Consider the following 19,165-nt stretch of genomic DNA (forward strand, 5'->3'; position numbering starts at 1 on the left):
ATGTTTACCCTTTTTTTAGGTCATTTAATTTTTTTTTTTTTTTTTTTTTTTTGGGTTTAAAAATGGTTGAAAATTGAAAAAGAAAAAGCTTAAAGTGCAAAGTTGCCATATACAAATTTCAAATCATTTTTAAATCTAATAATTTAGTTGAATAACGAAACCTTTAAATCTAAAATATTTAAGAACCTCGAAATAATAAAGAATCAACTTAAAGAGGGAAGTAAACCATAAATAATGATTTCAAGAGAAAATAAGATCTGGGTTACCTTATTACTCAAATATCTCAGTATAAGAAAATTTGTTTGAGCTTTGAATCACTCCACGAGTAAGATAAAAAGTATCAAATTTGAATGATTTTAAGCATGTAACCTAAGTTGCAAATAAACTTATCTCTAGCTACTATAACATACGATTTTCCGTTGGAGTTTAATTTTACATGGTTAAGAATAAGAGGCTCCAATAGCATGTTAAGAATAAGAAAGAGAGAATAAAATATTGATAATGTGCGGTGTTCAATCATATATATCTTAAAACTCGTGAGATGTGGGTTTAAAAAGATATATATCTTATGAAAGGTAATCCCAATTAAAATGATGATATATCTTGGTATCAGAGTACTGATCTTGATGTTCTTAAATGTTAAAATTTCCTTATTTAATACATCTTTATTATATTCATCTTTCATCAACCAGAATATTCACTTTGTTCCAATCAAATTAAATAAGACAAATTACCTAGTAAATCATTTATGCGAACTAAGTGGCAGCTCTTTTAAGTTCTGAGTGGAGTAAATGCATGAACCTTTAAGGTCTAAGATACACCAAAGTAATACTCATTAGACACACACTATGGAACCTATGCTAAACTAGTTTTTCATTGGCGTAACTAAGAATTCATGTTGAGCTTAGTTGGACGAAGGCTCGGTAGCGTTTTTAATTTGATCCTTGTGGAGTGGAACCATATCGAGCTTGGGTCTTAGCCACTTAAGTCTAGTTGATTTGGGCTTTTATTGACCTGGGCAAGATTGAGTTTCAACCATGCTAGGGCTCATTGGCCTTGGCTTTGGTCGGCCTCAAACAAGGCCCAACTTACATGTTGAGTCTTCACCTTTCAAACTTTTCTCTTGTCTTACCAATACTTAGTTAATCACACAAATTCCTAAATTTTATAATTTGGGTTTAAAGTTTAAAAATATATGGATAAAAATGGTCTATCAACCCGTCATTCTTAAGTATATTTAATACTAAATTATAGTTCATCATATATATCATATTTGATATTTTATTAGAACACAAATATCTAAATATTTTTCTTCTGTATTATTTACTTTTATTATTCTTCCCATATTCTTGTAATTTATTTAATTATAAATAGATAATTTTTAGGGCTCTCGTTCATTTAGCAAACATTCTCCATTATCAACTTTTTCTTTGAAAAGTTTCATAAATATTTTTAAGATGTGGTATTTATAAAATTATTTTTTGAGTTTTTTGAAAAAGTTTAAAAAATTCCTTTTTTTTTATAAAAAGTTTAAAAGTATTAATAAATCTTTTGATAATTCAATCATCAGATAGTATTTTTGAAATAATTTAAAAAGTATTTCCATTAAAAAATTGATATAATTATAGTATATAAAAGTTAGAACATTAAAATTTTAAATATATTAAAATTAAAATATGAAAATATTAGTAAAAATATAAAATGAACGAAAATTTACTATATTTGATGGGAGGGGGGAATCCAAATTTTATGAGCTAAACGCGTCGCTATAATTGGAAGGTACAACCGACGAAGTGGCAATTGGAAAAAAGAAAAAAAATCCAAAATATAAAAATGATTGTAAGTTGTTCATAATGAAACGTCAAAAATCAAAGAGTGATCGAAAAAAGAAGATAAATTGGGTGAGGTATCAACCTATCCATCTCCAATGGCGGATATTTCCACACTCTCCTTACTCGCTACCCATTTCTCTTATTCTGACCTCAAAATGTTCTCCCATTTTGCTTCTTCCCTCTAACCCCTTTTGATTTTCTTTTCCTTCCTCAATTTTTGCTTCTGGGTTTCCGATTTCCTTGCTCTCAATCACTATGGCTGTGGCTATGGCTTCTTGGACCTCTGGGCTTCACTCCAATCGCAGCTCTTGGACCCTCAAATCCTCTGAACCCCGTTTTGCTAATGGGGTTTTGGCCAAGGGTTCCATCGCTTTTCAGACTAAATGTTTCTGCCTACTTCAGAGTAGAAGGTATGGCTATCAATTGCTTGATTTGGTGTGTCTTTCTGCTTAATTTTATCATACCCTTCTCAATTAGTTGAAGATTGTTATGATTTCTTTCAGTTTGAAACATGTGTATCTGGGTTTCTTCGTGGATTTAGATTACATGGTTTAATTTAGTTTCATGCTTGAGGGGGTTGCTTTTATTCTGGTTCCTATGGACACATTTCTGTTGTAAGTTGTCATGGAGATGTATTCTCGTAACTCTCTGATTTAGTTCATAACTCTTTTGGTTCTTATTCTCGTTTATTTTGGTTCATAACTCTTGTTTAGTTCATAATCCTTTTGGTTTATAGTCTCATTTAATTGATTCATGTGTGCGAATTAGTATGGCTAGGCCTATATAAAGGCTTGTCTAGCCTTGTTTTGAAATGTGTACTCATTGCTATTTTGTATTTGCTGGTGACTCCACGGGGAATATCAGCCTCACCTCAAATCTATGGTTTTTGGTTCTCACTTGACTTGAAAATGAACCAACATTCCCATTGTTCTTGTTTCCTTTGTTCAAAATCGAATGTGTAGAAATTTAGGGTTCACCTATTTGAAATGAGCACCCACCACCTCACTAAGCATTGCATGCATTTGCATTTTGCATATAGTCCCGAAATAGGAAAACCCGGTGGAAAGTATTGGTTGCTACGGGCCAGGGAGCCGAGTCATACTATCCAAAAACCAAGCAATTGGGAGGAGCTTTGTAAGAGGGACTTTGTAGTGTGAGAGTGTGAGAGATACATTTGTAAACACTTTGGTTATAGTGATTAACTACCACTCGTGGATATAGTGAAATTTTTTCTCTTTGAACCATGTTTTCATATCTTTTTGTTTAATTTCTGTTTGTGGGTGTGTGAGTGCGATCGATCTTGCTTCTGTTTCCGCTATAACAATTGGGTTTAAAAACATTTTGGTTGTGGCATTTGGGTACAACGATTTCATTTTTGTGAAGTTATGTTTATATGTTTTCTACTGATCCTTCACCAGATTGTGTTCTTCCACCATGAAGAGGATTCCACGAGCTTCATCAGCTATATCTGTTCAGGTACTGAAGGTATCAATCAATGCATATGATTTGCAATTGTTCCATGTTTGTTCTTAATTTTTGTTGGACCTCTCTCTCTTGGGAGTGGTTGCACAGGAGGATGGAATTAACGGTGATACTGATACAATTCCAACGCCCATAGTTATAATAGACCAGGACTCTGATGAAGATGCAACTGTGGTGGAAATAACCTTTGGCGATCGGCTTGGAGCTCTTCTCGACACGGTAAAAAGCTAATTGTTCATGTTGGCAAAGTCATCTTTAGCATTCCATTCCTTAGAGCTTGTTTCTAGATGATAATACTAAAGGGTAAAGCTTTATGAGTTGTGTTGTTTCGTTGTTTCGTATAATCGCCATTAAAAATGCATTGGTTATAGATGAATGCTCTGAAAAACCTGGGGCTGAATGTTGTCAAGGCGAATGTCTTTTTGGATTCTTCTGGAAAACACAACAGATTTTCCATCACGAGGGCGTAAGTATCGGCTTATTACGTTACACGCTTCTATGGCTGTCTTTTACATTATTGAATGGTAGATTGTGATAGTAGAATGGCAACACCTTGAATTAGATTTGAACTTAAAAGTTGTTCCATTGTGATTTTGGTTTTTGATTGGTTTGCTAATATGCAGAGATACTGGAAGAAAGGTAGATGATCCAGAGTTGTTGGAGGCAATTCGTTTGACAATTATAAGAAACTTGATTGAGTATCATCCGGTAATGGTTCAAGAGATAATAGTCTGGTGGATCTCTGTTTATTAGAGACCTGCTTTTTTGAGTTCCTAAATTTGACGTTGGTTGTTCAGGAATCAAGTGCTCAGTTAGCAATGGGAGCTGCCTTTGGAGTTGTGCCACCTAAACAAGAGGTCTTATATAACTTTCCATTTCAAATGCCTATCCGCTATGGCATGATATTGTTTATATTTCTATTTGTGAGCGGGTAGGTGTGTAACAGCTCAAGCCCACTGTGAGCAGATATTGTACTCTTTGAGCTTTTCCTTTAAAATGCGTATGCTAGGGAGAGGTTTTCAAACCCTTATAAGAAATGCTCAGCGTCCTCCTTGGCACACCGCCCGGTGTCTGGCTGTGATAACATTTGTAACAGTCTAAGCTCACTGCTAGCAAATGTTGTCCTTTTTGGGATTCTCTTCAAGGTTGTAAAACGCGTCTGCCAGGGAGAGGTTTCCACACCCTTATAAGAAATGTTATGTTTTCTTCTCCAATTGATGTGGGATCTTACAATCCACCTCCTTTGGGGGCCAGCGTCCTTGTTGGCACACTGCCCAACCATCTGTAACAACCCAAGCCCGCCGCTAGCAAATATTGTCCACTTTGTACTTTCGCTTATGGGTTTTCTTAAAATGCGTATGCTAGGGAGAAGTTTCCTTACTCTAATGAGAAATGTTTTGTTTCCCTCCAATTGATGTGGGATCTCACAAAGAGAGCGGGTGAGGGTGGAGGTGGGGGGCGGGTTAACAATGTAACAAGAGGCTCAAATGTTGGTTTTCTCCGGTTTAGAAATCGATAGGAGTAAGAGTGCAGAAACCGCCCAACAATTTTTCTCTTTGTATCAGGATAAGAGTCTGCTCTCTTCTACTTCTCAATGTATGTCATGTCACTCGATCTGCCTATTCATTTCAACATTTTTTATGCATCATTGCCTAACTTTGATACCTCGTGTTACAGAATCATGGATCCTCTTGGTAGGTTCTTGATTGGAATGATGTTTGCTCCTTTACCTCATTTATCATACATTATAATTTCTCAGGTTGATGTGGACGTTGCTACGCACATAAGCATACGAGATGATGGTCCTGACCGAAGGTAATTCTTTTGCATACATGAAGTGATTGGGTAGAAAATCATTGGCATAATCTTTTGCATACATGAAGTGAGACTCCTTTTACCCTTTACAGCTTACTGTATGTGGAGACAGCTGACCGACCGGGATTATTGGTCGATCTTGTGAAGATCATCACTGACATAAACGTCGCAGTTGGATCTGGAGAATTCGACACTGAGGTGACTATTTTCAGTTTGAAATTTGCAGTCCTTCACGGTTACTACTTAACTTCCATGGTAATTGCAAGTTTGTTTGTCGCGAGTACAGGGATTGTTGGCTAAGACCAAGTTTCATGTGAGCTATAGGGGTAAAGCCCTGATCAAACCTCTTCAGCAGGTTGGTAAACAACAAGATTACTGGTTACAACATGCAATATTGTTGCGGATTACTGAGGATTTACGTCGAATTTTACAGGTTATATCAAATAGTTTACGATATTTCTTGAGGCGACCGACAACAGAGGAGGCGAGTTTTTAAGCCATCGTCAGGTAAACCGAAACCAGGAAATTAAACTTGCAGAAATATTGTGTATTTAGACTGTACCATGTACGCCCTGTTGTTGTTGTTACTGCTGCTGCATAAGCAAGAAATGTACGAGCGTTTTTTTTAATACTAAATGAGTACTTTTATTTGCAAATCTATTAAAAAGACCCCGATCAGATCGGGGTGGAGAGTATATGAATGTGGTATTTCGAGGATATTGGATAGAAAATGAAATAACATTCCAACTCTTAGCTTGCTTGGGGAACACTTGCTTTCTCTGTAGTCTTGTCACACAGCAGCCCGCCTAGAAAAGCCACTCGCTCTGTAGTGTTGTCACATAAGATAAGCACTAGCCCGCCTGATGGCCGGACGAATCTAAGTTCTCTTCCGGTCAACTGTCCACCCAGTCAAGTGCAAAAAAACACAGTAGAATCACGCAAGGCACCCTGCTGCCCGCGAGGAAAGAAAGAAGAGCGACAGGGTTGAGTTCAGATTTGACTGTTTGCAAAATTTTGTAAAACATGGTATGGATCGGTCTATGATGAGTTACGAGTTTTGATGGCAATATGTAGTAGTAGAGGTTGCATTATTCCTACTGAATGTGTATTTCATTGAGATTTTATTTTTAGGTTTAAAAATTATGAGTGTACATGGTCTGGGTTGGTCTGGGTTGTGCTGATGGATTTTTTTTTATCAAATCAAAAAGTTCGGGTTGTTTGGATTGGTAATACAATCCAAAAATTTTCACAACCCAACCCAACTCTCTCCTTTCGGGTTGGGTTGTTAGGTTGTAACTTTTTCGACAACATAGTTTAATATTGTCATATAAACTAAAGATAACTAAATACTAATCTATAATCATTTAAAAAAAGTAGCATCCATCTAACCACACGAGGGCCAGAACAGACGAATGCCATGATGCGACCAAGGAGGATGGTGCATCATCCAACACCATGTAATGTGTGCACGGAAGAGAAGACGAGACATAAATAAGATAGGGGAAATAATAAGACGAAAGTGTCAAAGATAGGCTTATTGAAGGGTTGGGTAGGCTCTGGACCTTTACCTCAAAAGTCAGAGTTTCAAACAGAATTTGGGCATGCGATTTTGGATTCAAGAAATATGAAAGCACGCAAAATTTAGTGTCAATTAGACATATGAATGCTCCACGACACTTTATGATATTTAGCCAAAATCATGTTTACACATGCCGGATTGGAAATACCTCAAAATGTATCTGAGACATGATATCAGCTCCCTACCACCCTTGGGCCTTATGGAATGTGTATATTATAGTGAGGCCGAGCGTGGCAAAACGAGCGTTTTGAGTAACTTCCTTTGAAATTGGTCTTTCAAGGACAATGTCAAACAGTATGGGTGTGTTGACCTTGCCCTTTGCCCATGTGTTGAAGGTTAAATTATGCACCTGCTATCCAAACAATGGACATGACCGAACAAGCTATGCTAGCTGAGAACACCCCATGACTTGGGATGAAGTTAACATGTATGGGTCATGTTAATTGGAAACTACAATGATTTTAGATGCGGTGTTGAGTTGAGAGACCTTGATCTTGAGTAGAGGAGGCAAGGTCAAGTTGAATGACTTGACCTAGTATAGAGGCAAGTAGATTAGGTTATAGAAGATTGAACATACATGCGTTGGCAGCGTGTGTAACCGAATTAACTTAGACTCAACATAAGTTGTGTTTAGTTGACGAAGACAAATCACGTCTAAGATCCGATGAAGCCACAAAGATGGGCTAAAAAGGAATATGGGCCTTGGATTCCTCTAATGACTTGTCATCAGCATGTCAAAATCACAACTCACATTGTTTAAAATGTACGATCGTGACACCAAATGATTGGTAATTAATATTAAAAAGCTTTAATGAGTTTGTTTGAGCAGTTGCATACAACAAGTTTCCATATTTTGTTTTTTTTTTTTTTTTTTAAAAAGGAGAGAATTTGGAAAAGGAAGAATAATAATTAATTAGAAATTGGAAAACCAGTTGCCAACTTTGCCCTCAACTCCTTCCTCAAGATCTTTCCGGACGGCGATTTCGGAATTGCGTCTATCATAAACGCCCTCTTGATTCTCTTGTAGAAAACCACCTGATGAGATAATATCATATCATTATGGAGAATCGAGATAGATCAATATCATACTATTATGGAGCCCAATTCATAATTTAAAAAAAGTTACCTGCTTTGATATGAATTGTTTAATTTCATCTTCAGTTACTTCAGAGTTCTTCAATCTCACCACGAATGCAACTGGAACCTCTCCGGCTTCTTCATCTTTCATTCTGCAATTCAATTAACCCATAATTATCTGCTGCGATTTTCACAAACCCAATTCGAAAATCAAATCACAATCGATTCTCTTACGGAACGACGGCGGCATCAGAGATTGCCGGATGAGTGAGCAACAGAGCTTCCAATTCCGCTGGAGCCACTTGAAATCCCTTATACTTTATAAGTTCCTTCAATCGATCGACGATGAACAGCTCGTCGTCGTCGTCGATGAATCCGATGTCGCCAGTGTGCAACCACCCATCCTTGTCGATTGTGGCGGCTGTCGCCTCCGGATTGTTCAGATACCCTTTCATGATTTGATCGCCTCTGATGCATATCTCTCCTGGCGTATTTCGAGGCAACGAACATCCGTTTTCGGTGTCGACAATCTTCATCTCGGCGTTTCTCACGACGGTGCCACAGGCGCCCGGTTTCATCGGAAATGGCTCCTTTGCAAATGCTAAACCCATCGTTAGCACTGGACCGGCCTCCGTCATTCCGTATCCCTACAATCAACCGAATTCTCTGATCAATCACGGTGATCCAATAGGATTACATCTTATCCAAAAATTAAATTATAAATTTAGTTAGCTCTAGTTTTGTATTTAAATTATTTTTAATTATTAACCTTAAATTTATATTTAACCGATAAAATTAAAAGTTAAAAAAAACCAAATAATTTAACGTGAAAGATATGTTACAGGTAAATTTTAGTTCATATAATATTTAAAATAAATTAATTAAAATGATTTGACTCAAGTTTTAGGTGAAAATTTAAACAACTTATTTCCTTTTTTTGAAGGGTTGTTGATTAGGTGGAAGAAACCTCTCAAAAAATTTAGGGAAAAAAAATGAAAATTAATTAATTCTATGGTAATAAAAAAATTACACGTGGATTTCTGCTTTTTGCCATTTGGTCTCCATTTAAGTCTTTTAATTATCCTTACAAAAATGGACATTTTTTTTACTAAATGCCAATAAAAAATAATCATAATTACACATAATAAAAACAAAATTCCACAATTCAATATAATTATTACAAATTTAATATAATTTAAAGTTTAAAATGATTTTTGATTTATTAATTTTCTTTTTTTTAATGAATTTGCAGTACCTGGCCGAGCACAGCCTTGGGAAACTTGGCTCTCACGGAATCTTCAAGCTCCTTCCCAAGCGGAGCGCCGCCGCATTTGATAACTCTGATAGACGAAAGATCGTACTTATCGAGGTCCGGCGACTTCGCGATGGCCAAAACAATCGGCGGCACAATCGGCGCAATCGACACTTTGAATTTCTGCACCAATTGCAAAAGCGAACCGATCTCGAATTTAGGCATAATCAAAATCGTGGTCCCCGCCCGTAATCCGCAGAGGAGGACGGAATTAAGCGAATAGATATGGAAGAGCGGCAAAACGCACAGAATCACGTCCTCATTTCGGTAGTACAGATTCGGATTTTCACCGTCCACTTGCTGAGCCACACTCGTCACTAATCCTCTGTGTGTAAGCATCACTCCTTTTGGCAATCCGGTGGTTCCAGAGGAATACGGCAGCGCAACCACATCGTCCGGATTGATTTCAACAGTCGGCATCTCTCGTTCGTCGGCCTGAATTAGATCGGCGAATGATAAACAACCGTCCGGCGGAGAATCGACGGTCATGATTTTAACATCAGGTAATTCCTCTGTTATTTCCTTCACTTTTTCATAATACGACGATTGCGTCACGATTAATTTCGCATTCGATCCTTTTGCTTGCTTTGCGATCTCCGCCGCCGTGAAGAAAGGATTCGCCGCTGTCATAATCGCGCCGCGATACGACGCACCAAGGAAAGCGAAGACGAATTCGGGTGAATTCTGGAGGAGGAGCAAAATCACATCGCCTTGCGCAATGCCGAGTTTGTTCAATCCCGAGGCGACCTTGCGTGCGGCGAGGTCGACGTCGTGGTAGGTAAAGGATTCGGCAGTGACGGCATTGATTAGACAAGTCCGGTGGCCGATTTTGGCGAGGTTTTCGTGTAGGCAATAGGAGTGCAGAGGAAGGTGGTTAGGAATGTAAATATCGGGCAGTTTGGAGCGGAAAATGAAGTCATTCTGAAGAGCTTCAACAGCCATTTCAATGGCGGATTTGGTGTGTTTTGAAGATGAAGAAGAACGAATAATCTCTTAATGGAAGATTTTATTGTTCTTCTGAATTGGATGACCGGAAATGAAGATGAAGATATAGGGAGTTGGATTGGAGACGGGACAAAAATTGGGGTTGGTGACGGGAGTAAATGGGAATTTTCATTTATTTATTTATTTATTTATTTATTTATTATAGTGTTATAATTTTCAAATTAATTCTATTTTGAATAGTTAAATGTATTAAGGATTTTATTAATAAATCCAAATTTCAAAATTAAATATTTAAACAAAAACGTATGGGTAGAGAAAGACACGTAAGAAATAAGAATATAAAACGTATTATTAGAGATTCCACTATGCAAAAAATTAGGTACAATGGAGAATAATGATTTTTTTTTTTAAAAAAATTATTTTTAATTCTAAGTATTACAAATTAGGCGGTGAGTATTCTATCTTATATTTAACTATTAAGTTAGTAAAAAAAAAAAAAAAAAAAATTTAAGACATCTTTTTTAGAAGCCAAAATTTATTAATTCAAATCTTTTTGAGTTAATGGGTATTTTAAAACAAGGGTCAAATGATTTATGTTTTATTTATTTATTTATTTAAATTTATAAATTTTAAGAATATTATTGAAGAATTGGAGTTATTTAGTGATAATCCGGTTTTGAAAAGATTATTAATAACTTAATCAGCAAAATTTTGGGAGGGGGAATGGTTGGTGAGAAAATGGGGTTGGTGAGAGTTGGAGATTTAGGTGATTGGTGGGCCCCATAAACTCTTGTATTGGGTGCCCTACTTTTATCAAAGTGCCTTTATCTAATCCTAAAATCCATTCCTTTTTTAAATATATGATTTTATTTTATTTTTGGCTAACTTAATTAAAATACTAATTTTATATTTTTTCTATAAACATTTTAAAAATTAAGAAAAAATAATCATGTTTATTATTTTTTAATTAATTTAGATATTTCTAAATTTGGGTGGTCCCACTATCGGATTTTGAGGAAATTGAAAAAGGAAAAAATAAGGTCCTGCTTCTTCTTCTTTATTTCAATATCAGTCTCCATTTTACCTACCACCAACGATGCTTGGTCGTTGCCACGTGGCCCTCTTTCCCTTAATTTCCCTTTTAACTTTTTTTTTTTTATAAAAAAACACCATTATTATTTCATCTCTCTTTATTTTATTGAAAAAATTTTATTTATAGTTTATTTAGCTGACGAAAGCGTGACGAGACATTTTCTTTTTATTAATTATTTTTTAAAACGAAATGTAAATGCTACCAACGTAATAAACCTTAAAGAAAAAAGAAAGTTGCATGAAGCTAAAATGGGCTTCTTCTATTTCCGACATGGGCCTAATTGGGCCTAGAGAGTAGTCTTGGAGTGATGGTCACCATATTGTCCATGCTTAGGCATTGTATTTTGTCTTTCATTAATATTTTTCATTTTTACCTATTATAACTAAGATTAGTGAATATAAGGATACTATCATATTTGATCATTTCCTCATATGGCATATACATACATATAGATATTACAGTTTCATCTCAACCCGTATTCTTGGTTTCTTGAACTCAGCGTGCTGAGAACTTCAAGCTTGTTTAAGGGAGCAGAAGCAATTGGGGCCAGACTCGAGAGATACGAATGGCAGAAGTTACTTGAGGAGAGAGAAAATGCAAAGATAAAATCGTTGGGAAGAAGAAGGGTGACCCAACTAGCCTCGTTTAGTTCTACTTTGCTATGCTCTTAGTATAATTGAAAGCAAGTATTAGGAAGCCTATTATCAAGATTTGAGCATGAAATAAATTTAACTGATGTATGTGAGAGCACGTTAAACATTATGATACAGGCTTTTCGAGAAATATAAATACAAACAATCATGGTGGAAATATGTTTTAGTAAAAATATACATGGTATGGCCTTGAGCTCTGCTTTCCATTCCAAGCAGGGTTAGATGTGGAGTACTTTCCTGTTAATGACCGACGCACATGTACATGGTCCCACCAGATGGACTTGTATATGTACCGTCTAGGCCTTGCTTGTCAGACTAGCACAAGCTCACGTTGTCAGACACCACAATGTGGGAAAGAGTCGTATAATATCCTGGTGAATATAGATATCGCAAGGTATGAGTCTATACTAAACATAGCGATGAAGTATCTTAATACACGTCATACGCCCTAAATTTGTGCGAAATTCAAGCTTGTTTGGTCACACACATCGTCTGTGCTTGCATATTCAATCTTCTGCGACAGAACCGACTTGCTTTTACACTAGGCCATCCCAAGTCACGAGTTTCGTCGACCATCACAACTCATTTGGTCATGTCATCGAGAATGGACCCACATGTCATTCATAATATTGGGATATCTCAAATATCCATCCATCTGAGTTCTATTGAGGCATTCGACCCTCCCGTGTCCATGTCATGTCATGTCATTTACAGACTCCGTACCTGATAGCAGGTGTATAATCCAACCTCCAACGCATCGTCGGGGCACAATAACGGCACACCCATGCCTACCAATACTATCCTTGTAAACCCCATTTCAAAGGAAGTCACCCAACACAATCGTCTCGCAACGTTCATCCTCGCTGTAACACACGTATGTGCCACATGGTGAGTTTTCTTAGGTCACAGGGTCCTGGGGTGATGGAGAGCGGACACTATACCTTCCCTCACATCAAGGCATGACCAACTATATGTTGATCACCCTCTTGTTGATCAGAATTGTCTTCATCATATTGATCCGCACGTTATGGAGGTGGTGGAATTCTCTAGCTTGATTGTGAATCTACAATCTTCTTGTTCGATCTGTCGAACTCCTCTATTTCTCAAATTAATTTTTCTATGGTTAGTTGTGCTTCTTTCATTCGGTAATTAGTAATGTTAGGATTATCTTATGGACTTGCCATGCTACAAAAGAAAGTAAAAGAAATAAAAAAAAAAAGACCTCACGAGCGCTCCCTCATGTATGTTCACTCTTGTCAACACTCAAGTCAATGTATCCACCCCTTACGGACTCACCCTCACAATTGAGCAAACACAAATCAAACTCCAAAACAAATTGATATATGAGGCAAACTATGTTCAAGAGGTAAGTGCAATTCAAAGTGATTAGACAACTCAACACACAAACAAGAGTATTAAAAGAGCAATCTGAATAAAAACGAGTCAAAGAAAGAAGATGAAACTTGATTCTTATTTAATATGACATGAATTGCAATATCTTGGGATAATTTGAACAACTTTTGCTTCACTTCGTCCTTGAAATTTATATTACATGATTGATATCTTGGTTTATATTACATATAACATATATCATAGTATAAACATAACATAGCACACATTAAGCAATTATAAAACACGACACGTGCCCTACGTGTTTATCATACGACAAACAAGTCATCCAACCAAATCACCGATCCTACTCTTCCAAGCAAATTAATTGGCTCTAAATGACTAAGGCTGGTCAAAGGAGTAATCAAACATAAACTCAAGAAAAAGCCACTTCTTTTGAACCCTTTTTTAGGGGTAACTATCTAATATTGAGAACCTCACCTTTTTATTCGCCCTTTACCCATCACTAACAACGTCCGACAACCTCTCATTTCCATCTATATTGGTTCATTTAAACTTAGCTTTATTTAAATAAAATATTACTATATATTTTTTAAAATTTTCTATAATTAAATTTTAAGACTCAGTTCATCAAATTACAAAATTAATGTGTTTAATTAAACAACAATCTTAATAGTATCATAATTTAAAATTTTTAAATAATATTTATATGACAAAATCATCTCTGGCCACATGCCCAAAAAGCTAAGCCACCATCTTGAATGGGAATTAACTAAAATTATTTCATTTATTAAAAAAAAAAACAAATAATTAATTAATAGCACCAAACAAATGAAATCAATGGTGGTTAGCCAACAAATTAATTAATTTTCTTTTATATATTCTTGATTTAGAATCTTTAAACCCACCATTGTTAGTGGTCGTATGAGATCAGGCTGACCAAAACTTGACCCATTATTCATATATTCATGCACACACACATATTATATATATATATATATATATATATATATATATCTATAGACACATATAATTTAGATTTAAAAAAAAAAAAAAAAAATCAACCGTATCTTCAACTATGCCGACCATATAATAGTATATAGACTTTGACAATAAAGAAGGAGGCTTCGACTCCGAACAAGAACAGAGCTCTACCCACTAAAGTATATCTCTCGAAACCAAGATAGATGACGTCAAGTTGTTAATATAGGGATTGAAATATATGTATTTGCAACAAAAAGCCCCACCAAATAGTTCATGGAAAATTAAATCTTTCCCTCTCCCCTCTTGGCTCTTTCTAGGGTTGGCAGCCTAAAGTAGAAAAATAATCATTCTTTTTTGTGTTTGTTTGAAGTCATAAGAATTGGGTCAAGATCCAACCTAAATCAACATAACATACTGGGATTAAGGATAGAAAATGGACAATCGATGCAATTAAAATGGATAACATTTACTGAATCAACCCGACTTATTAGTTTTGAAATCGAATCAATTAAAAAAGTCAAATTTGGTTAGTTTTTCGGCTTCTTAAATTTTGTGCGACGGTCATATTATGAATTAAATTAATAAATGGGCCAAGAGAGTCTGATCTAGTAACTTGTAGAACGTGCCTGAAACATAGTCCAATCATAGTATAGTTATCTTATCACTATTATCAACTTACAACGTGCATGAAGTCTTATCGAAAATCATTTTACCTTGAATGTGATGTGATGTGAATAACATCTAACAGTAAAAAAAAATAAACCTAACCCTTTAATTAGGAACCAAATCATAGAATAAAAATGGAAAATTGTATGATAATTGTCCTTCCTTTACAAATTATAGCTATTTTTGTTGTATTTCCAAAGTCAAAACCTAGCCTAATTTACACCAATTTTTGTCCTTTAAGAATTGTCACTACGAAATTAATTGGGATAAGGCTTAAGCCATGACCCAATTAAAATATTTTTATACAACCGTATTATATCTAAATTAATAATTTATTTTCTTTGCATAAAAGTTTTATTCAAAATTTTGTTGATAAAAAAATTCCCAACAATTTGACGACAGAAAAAAAAAAGAGCAATTATCAAAATTTTAAAGTATTTATTAATTATAATTCTTTTTAACTTTTAAGATCACTGTAATCTCAATATATTCTTATATTTATTTATTTATTTATTTATTTGAAATGATTAAATATATTATATATATTTATTTATGTTAAAAAGGGTAAAAGTTTTAATTGAAAACCCACCAAGAGGTTCATAAACTTTTATTTATATAAATATTCTATACAAAGCAGAATGATATTAAAAACAAATGTAAAAGGTTATATATTCTTTTTTAATTATTTATTTATTTTTAATATAAAGGAATTAAAGAAAAGTAGGGAATTTTCAAAATTTAGTTAGAATTATGTTTAACTATATTGGAATATAATTTTAGATTTTAGTTTAGAGGGGATATTAATTTTTCTATTTATTTAAGAATAAACTTATATTTAACAAATATTCAAAAGAAATACTCAAAATTATCCGTTGGATTGAATTAAAAACTTAGGTTAAGTTGAGTTAACAAATTATATTATAAGGTGAGGAATAATGGAAGTCTTAATCATGGAAAGAAAGAAAAGTGTATCTTTAGTGTATTGTATTATTCCCCTTTAATTAATACACATTACCAAAATTATAAATACATACATTTAATTTAATTTAAAACTTAGAGAACATTTTAATTAATTATGGTTTGGTCACGTGTCGGTGGATTTCTTTCATTATATATTAACAACCTCTCGTTACTTTCATTTCCATACCCTTTCTTCTCTCTCTCTCTCTACAAAAACAGTGCAGTGGGTGGTGGTCGGCCGGCGAGTCTGGCTGAGCTAGGTTGTCGATTCAGCGGCGGCGGATGCGGCGGCGGTGGGTGGTTGTTCAGGAAGAGGAAGAAGAAGATTGAAATTAAAGGGTGTGTTGTTATGGGTTTTTGGCGTCAGATTATTTTTCCCGTACGGCGTGTTTGGCTCGCCGTCTATGGCCGTCTTAAAGCTCGCAAAAATGGTCTGTTTTTTTGTTCCCTTTTTGCCCTCCTCTTCGTCCGTACACTTTTTTTTTTATCGCATAATTTTTAATTTTAGAATCGGATTTTTTTTTATTATAGTAATAATTAATGAAATTTATTCCATAATTATATATATATGGGGAAAAACAAGAACAAAATTCCAAATTTGATAAATTTTATTTTTCTTATTTATTATTATTATTTATACCAAATAAATTATGGTAATTAAAGTTAAAAAAAAATGAGGGTTTTAATTAATTAATTAACTTTATAAAGGTGGATTGGATAAACATTGAGATAAAGCAATTTTTTATGCTTCCATGTCACATAGCATTATTAATGGCTTGAAAAAAAGAGGAAATTATGTGTCTTTTTCCTTTTTTTTTCCAAATAAAGATGCTTCCATCAAGGAATCAGATTCATATGGCTAACTCTTTTGTACCACTTCCTATTGTTGCACATCAAAATTACACTAGAAATAGATTATTGAATTTTTAAAGTCGTGGTTCTACAGATGAAGGACTTTTAAAACTTCATGACGACGTAGAAACGTGTGGCTATCAAGATGTAAAGGTTATGTGGGAAATACTTAAGCAATCAGAAGCTGAGTTGATCAATCATCACCACCAACCGAAGCGTAAACACAAGCGATTCTGGAAGGATTTTTTGTGGTCTAATCCTAACTCTGACTCAACTACTAGTACAACTGAAATGATGCCTTTTCCGACTTTTAGCCCCATTTCGTAGGGTGATAAGTCTAAGGCTCGTGTAAATAGAAATAATAATTGTTAAAAGGTGTATTGTTAAAAGGTTCTTTTTTCTTCCTTGAGTTGGAGTTTTCAATATTTGCTTCAAATTTAGGACCATCATCTTACATGGGCTATTTGTTGTAAGATAGTGAAATATTGGAGTTAGAGATAACCACAATCGTTTAACGTGGTTCTAACGAGTTGTTTCTGTTATGATATATTATAAGATAAGAATGAGGTATGAACTATATATATAACATGAAAATGAGATGATGTTTGTCAAAGTGACCTTTTGATCGTGCTTGAGTAATAATTGACATGTACTATTTTCCTTTCCATCTTATTCAAATCTCGGATTAATTGTGGTTAGAAATAGTACAAAATACTTTTAATTTATATAAATAACTTATTTTAAAGAAACTTATTTAATTGTACTTTTTCGAGGGTGATCCTAGTCGGAATCGAAGGAAAGAAAAAAATGCAACTTCTATTTCATCATTGTTACAATATTAATATTTGTATAGTGTGACTCTCGATGAAAAGAGGGGTATCGAGATATTAAAATGAGAGCCATGCTTAGAATAAAATAGTAATACAATGGTATTAATAACAATGATTAGGAATAGAACTTTGATTTTCTAGACGACCAAGTTTTCCACTGTTGGGAATTGGACCCAAGTCTCTTGTGTGAAAGCTAGATATCCTAACCACTTTGACGAAAATCATATCCAAAATATAAACGATATTGATTAAGGATAAAATACAAATATGCTATAAAAAAAAATGGTACCAAGTTTTTCATTATCGAGAATTGAATCCGAGTCTCTGAGGTGAAAGCCAGATATCTTAACCACTGGACCACAATGAATGTTTCTTTGTCTCAATGTCTCTAAACTTCTCGATGGTCATACATATATCCAAAATATAAACGCTATGGATTAAGAATAGTAGTACAATGTCACTATAAAATGGTAACTTGGTGCCAAGTTTTTCATTGTCGGGAATGAAACCTGGGTCTCCTGGGTAAAAACCAGATACCCTAACCACTCGACAACAATGAATGTTCTTTTGTCTCAATGCCTCTAAACTTCACAATGGTCATACATATATCCAAGATATGGGTATGGAACTCAAGTCTCCACCATGGATGTTTCTTTGTCTTCAGCGCTTCTAAACTTCTCGATGGTTGTACAAATATCCAAAATATAAACGATATGGATTAAGGATAAAATTCAAATATGCTATATAATCAAATGATACATTTTTTACTACCGGTAATTGAACCCGGGTTAGTACCTATACCAACAATATACATTTTCCTTTTTATGGCTCAATCACAGGTAACATGACTATGTCGCAAGAGATGCAGAAAAATGTCGAGATCAATTTTTTGTGCTTAGAAAAGCAATCCTTTTCTTATGTCCTCCCATATAAGAGTTCTTCTTCGCAGACACCTTCGTTTAAAATGAATCAAAGTTCAATAATAAAAGTGTAATAACTACTCTTGTTTGTGCAAGCATTGTGTTATAGAATCAATCCAAGAAAAAGTTATGGAAATAATTACCTTGATGATCAAGATAAACAGAAAAACAAACTCGTTTCTAAACTCAAGATTCGAATCAATACACAAGAGATTTGATTAATAACACTTGTATGACTCTAGGATGCAAATTCTAAACATAAGAATTTGCAGAATAACAATTTAGCTCTCAACAAACCTAAAATAAAAACTCTATTCTTTTGTCAGGTGTACCATGAAAGAAAATAAACTTTATATAATATTTCCTATGTGAGTTAAATACACGCTAACATCCATATTAATATAATAGTTAATGATGAAATATAGTAAGCATATAATTTAACTTAAATAACACATAAATATTGAAATTATAACTAAAGCCCTGCAATAAAAAAATGAACTATTTTGTAACCTTAGACTAAGTTCCATAAATTCAACTATAAGTTCATTAAATGCAAATTAAGATGTATTTAATGCATTTATATCTTTACGTTCAACTTTGCCCATCATGTGAAAAGCTCCAATATTTTTTAAAATTTCTTTTGACGAGCTCATCATATTTGAAATATAAGGAACTAAAGTTTGTTATATATGGTAATTTTTTTTAGATTCTTTTAAAGTTTAAGTTATTATTAAAATATTTAACAATTTAAAAATATTTTAAGACAAAAAAAAAAAAAAAAAAAAAAAAAAAAAAAAAAAAAAAAAAAAAATTTT

The 19,165-nt window shown here is 34.2% G+C and overlaps 3 protein-coding genes across 3 annotated transcripts; 2 read left to right on the forward strand and 1 right to left on the reverse strand.

Annotated features, from left to right (window-relative positions):
• The first annotated feature begins 1,880 nt into the window (after positions 1 to 1,880).
• On the forward strand, positions 1,881 to 5,882 carry LOC111482414 (ACT domain-containing protein ACR11-like). Its single transcript, XM_023128178.1, has 10 exons — positions 1,881 to 2,242; positions 3,251 to 3,308; positions 3,405 to 3,533; positions 3,686 to 3,780; positions 3,938 to 4,022; positions 4,112 to 4,171; positions 5,074 to 5,129; positions 5,222 to 5,327; positions 5,416 to 5,484; positions 5,563 to 5,882. Exons 1-10 carry the CDS (start codon positions 2,088 to 2,090, stop codon positions 5,623 to 5,625), a joined length of 876 nt encoding a protein of 291 aa, XP_022983946.1. The 5' UTR covers positions 1,881 to 2,087; the 3' UTR covers positions 5,626 to 5,882.
• Positions 5,883 to 7,506: 1,624 nt separating this feature from the next.
• LOC111482411 (4-coumarate--CoA ligase 1-like) lies at positions 7,507 to 10,131 on the reverse strand. Its single transcript, XM_023128176.1, has 4 exons — positions 9,041 to 10,131; positions 8,020 to 8,432; positions 7,835 to 7,937; positions 7,507 to 7,743 (listed from the first exon to the last, which is right to left on the reverse strand). Exons 1-4 carry the CDS (start codon positions 10,037 to 10,039, stop codon positions 7,618 to 7,620), a joined length of 1,641 nt encoding a protein of 546 aa, XP_022983944.1. The 5' UTR covers positions 10,040 to 10,131; the 3' UTR covers positions 7,507 to 7,617.
• A 5,806-nt stretch (positions 10,132 to 15,937) lies between these two features.
• Positions 15,938 to 16,977, forward strand: LOC111482415. Its single transcript, XM_023128179.1, has 2 exons — positions 15,938 to 16,179; positions 16,695 to 16,977. The coding sequence occupies exons 1-2, from the start codon at positions 16,098 to 16,100 to the stop codon at positions 16,925 to 16,927; spliced, it is 315 nt and encodes a 104-aa protein (XP_022983947.1). The 5' UTR covers positions 15,938 to 16,097; the 3' UTR covers positions 16,928 to 16,977.
• Positions 16,978 to 19,165: the final 2,188 nt, after the last annotated feature.

The sequence above is a fragment of the Cucurbita maxima genome, unplaced genomic scaffold (assembly GCF_002738345.1).
Source record: "Cucurbita maxima cultivar Rimu unplaced genomic scaffold, Cmax_1.0 Cma_Scf00007, whole genome shotgun sequence".
Taxonomy (NCBI): Eukaryota; Viridiplantae; Streptophyta; class Magnoliopsida; order Cucurbitales; family Cucurbitaceae; genus Cucurbita; species Cucurbita maxima.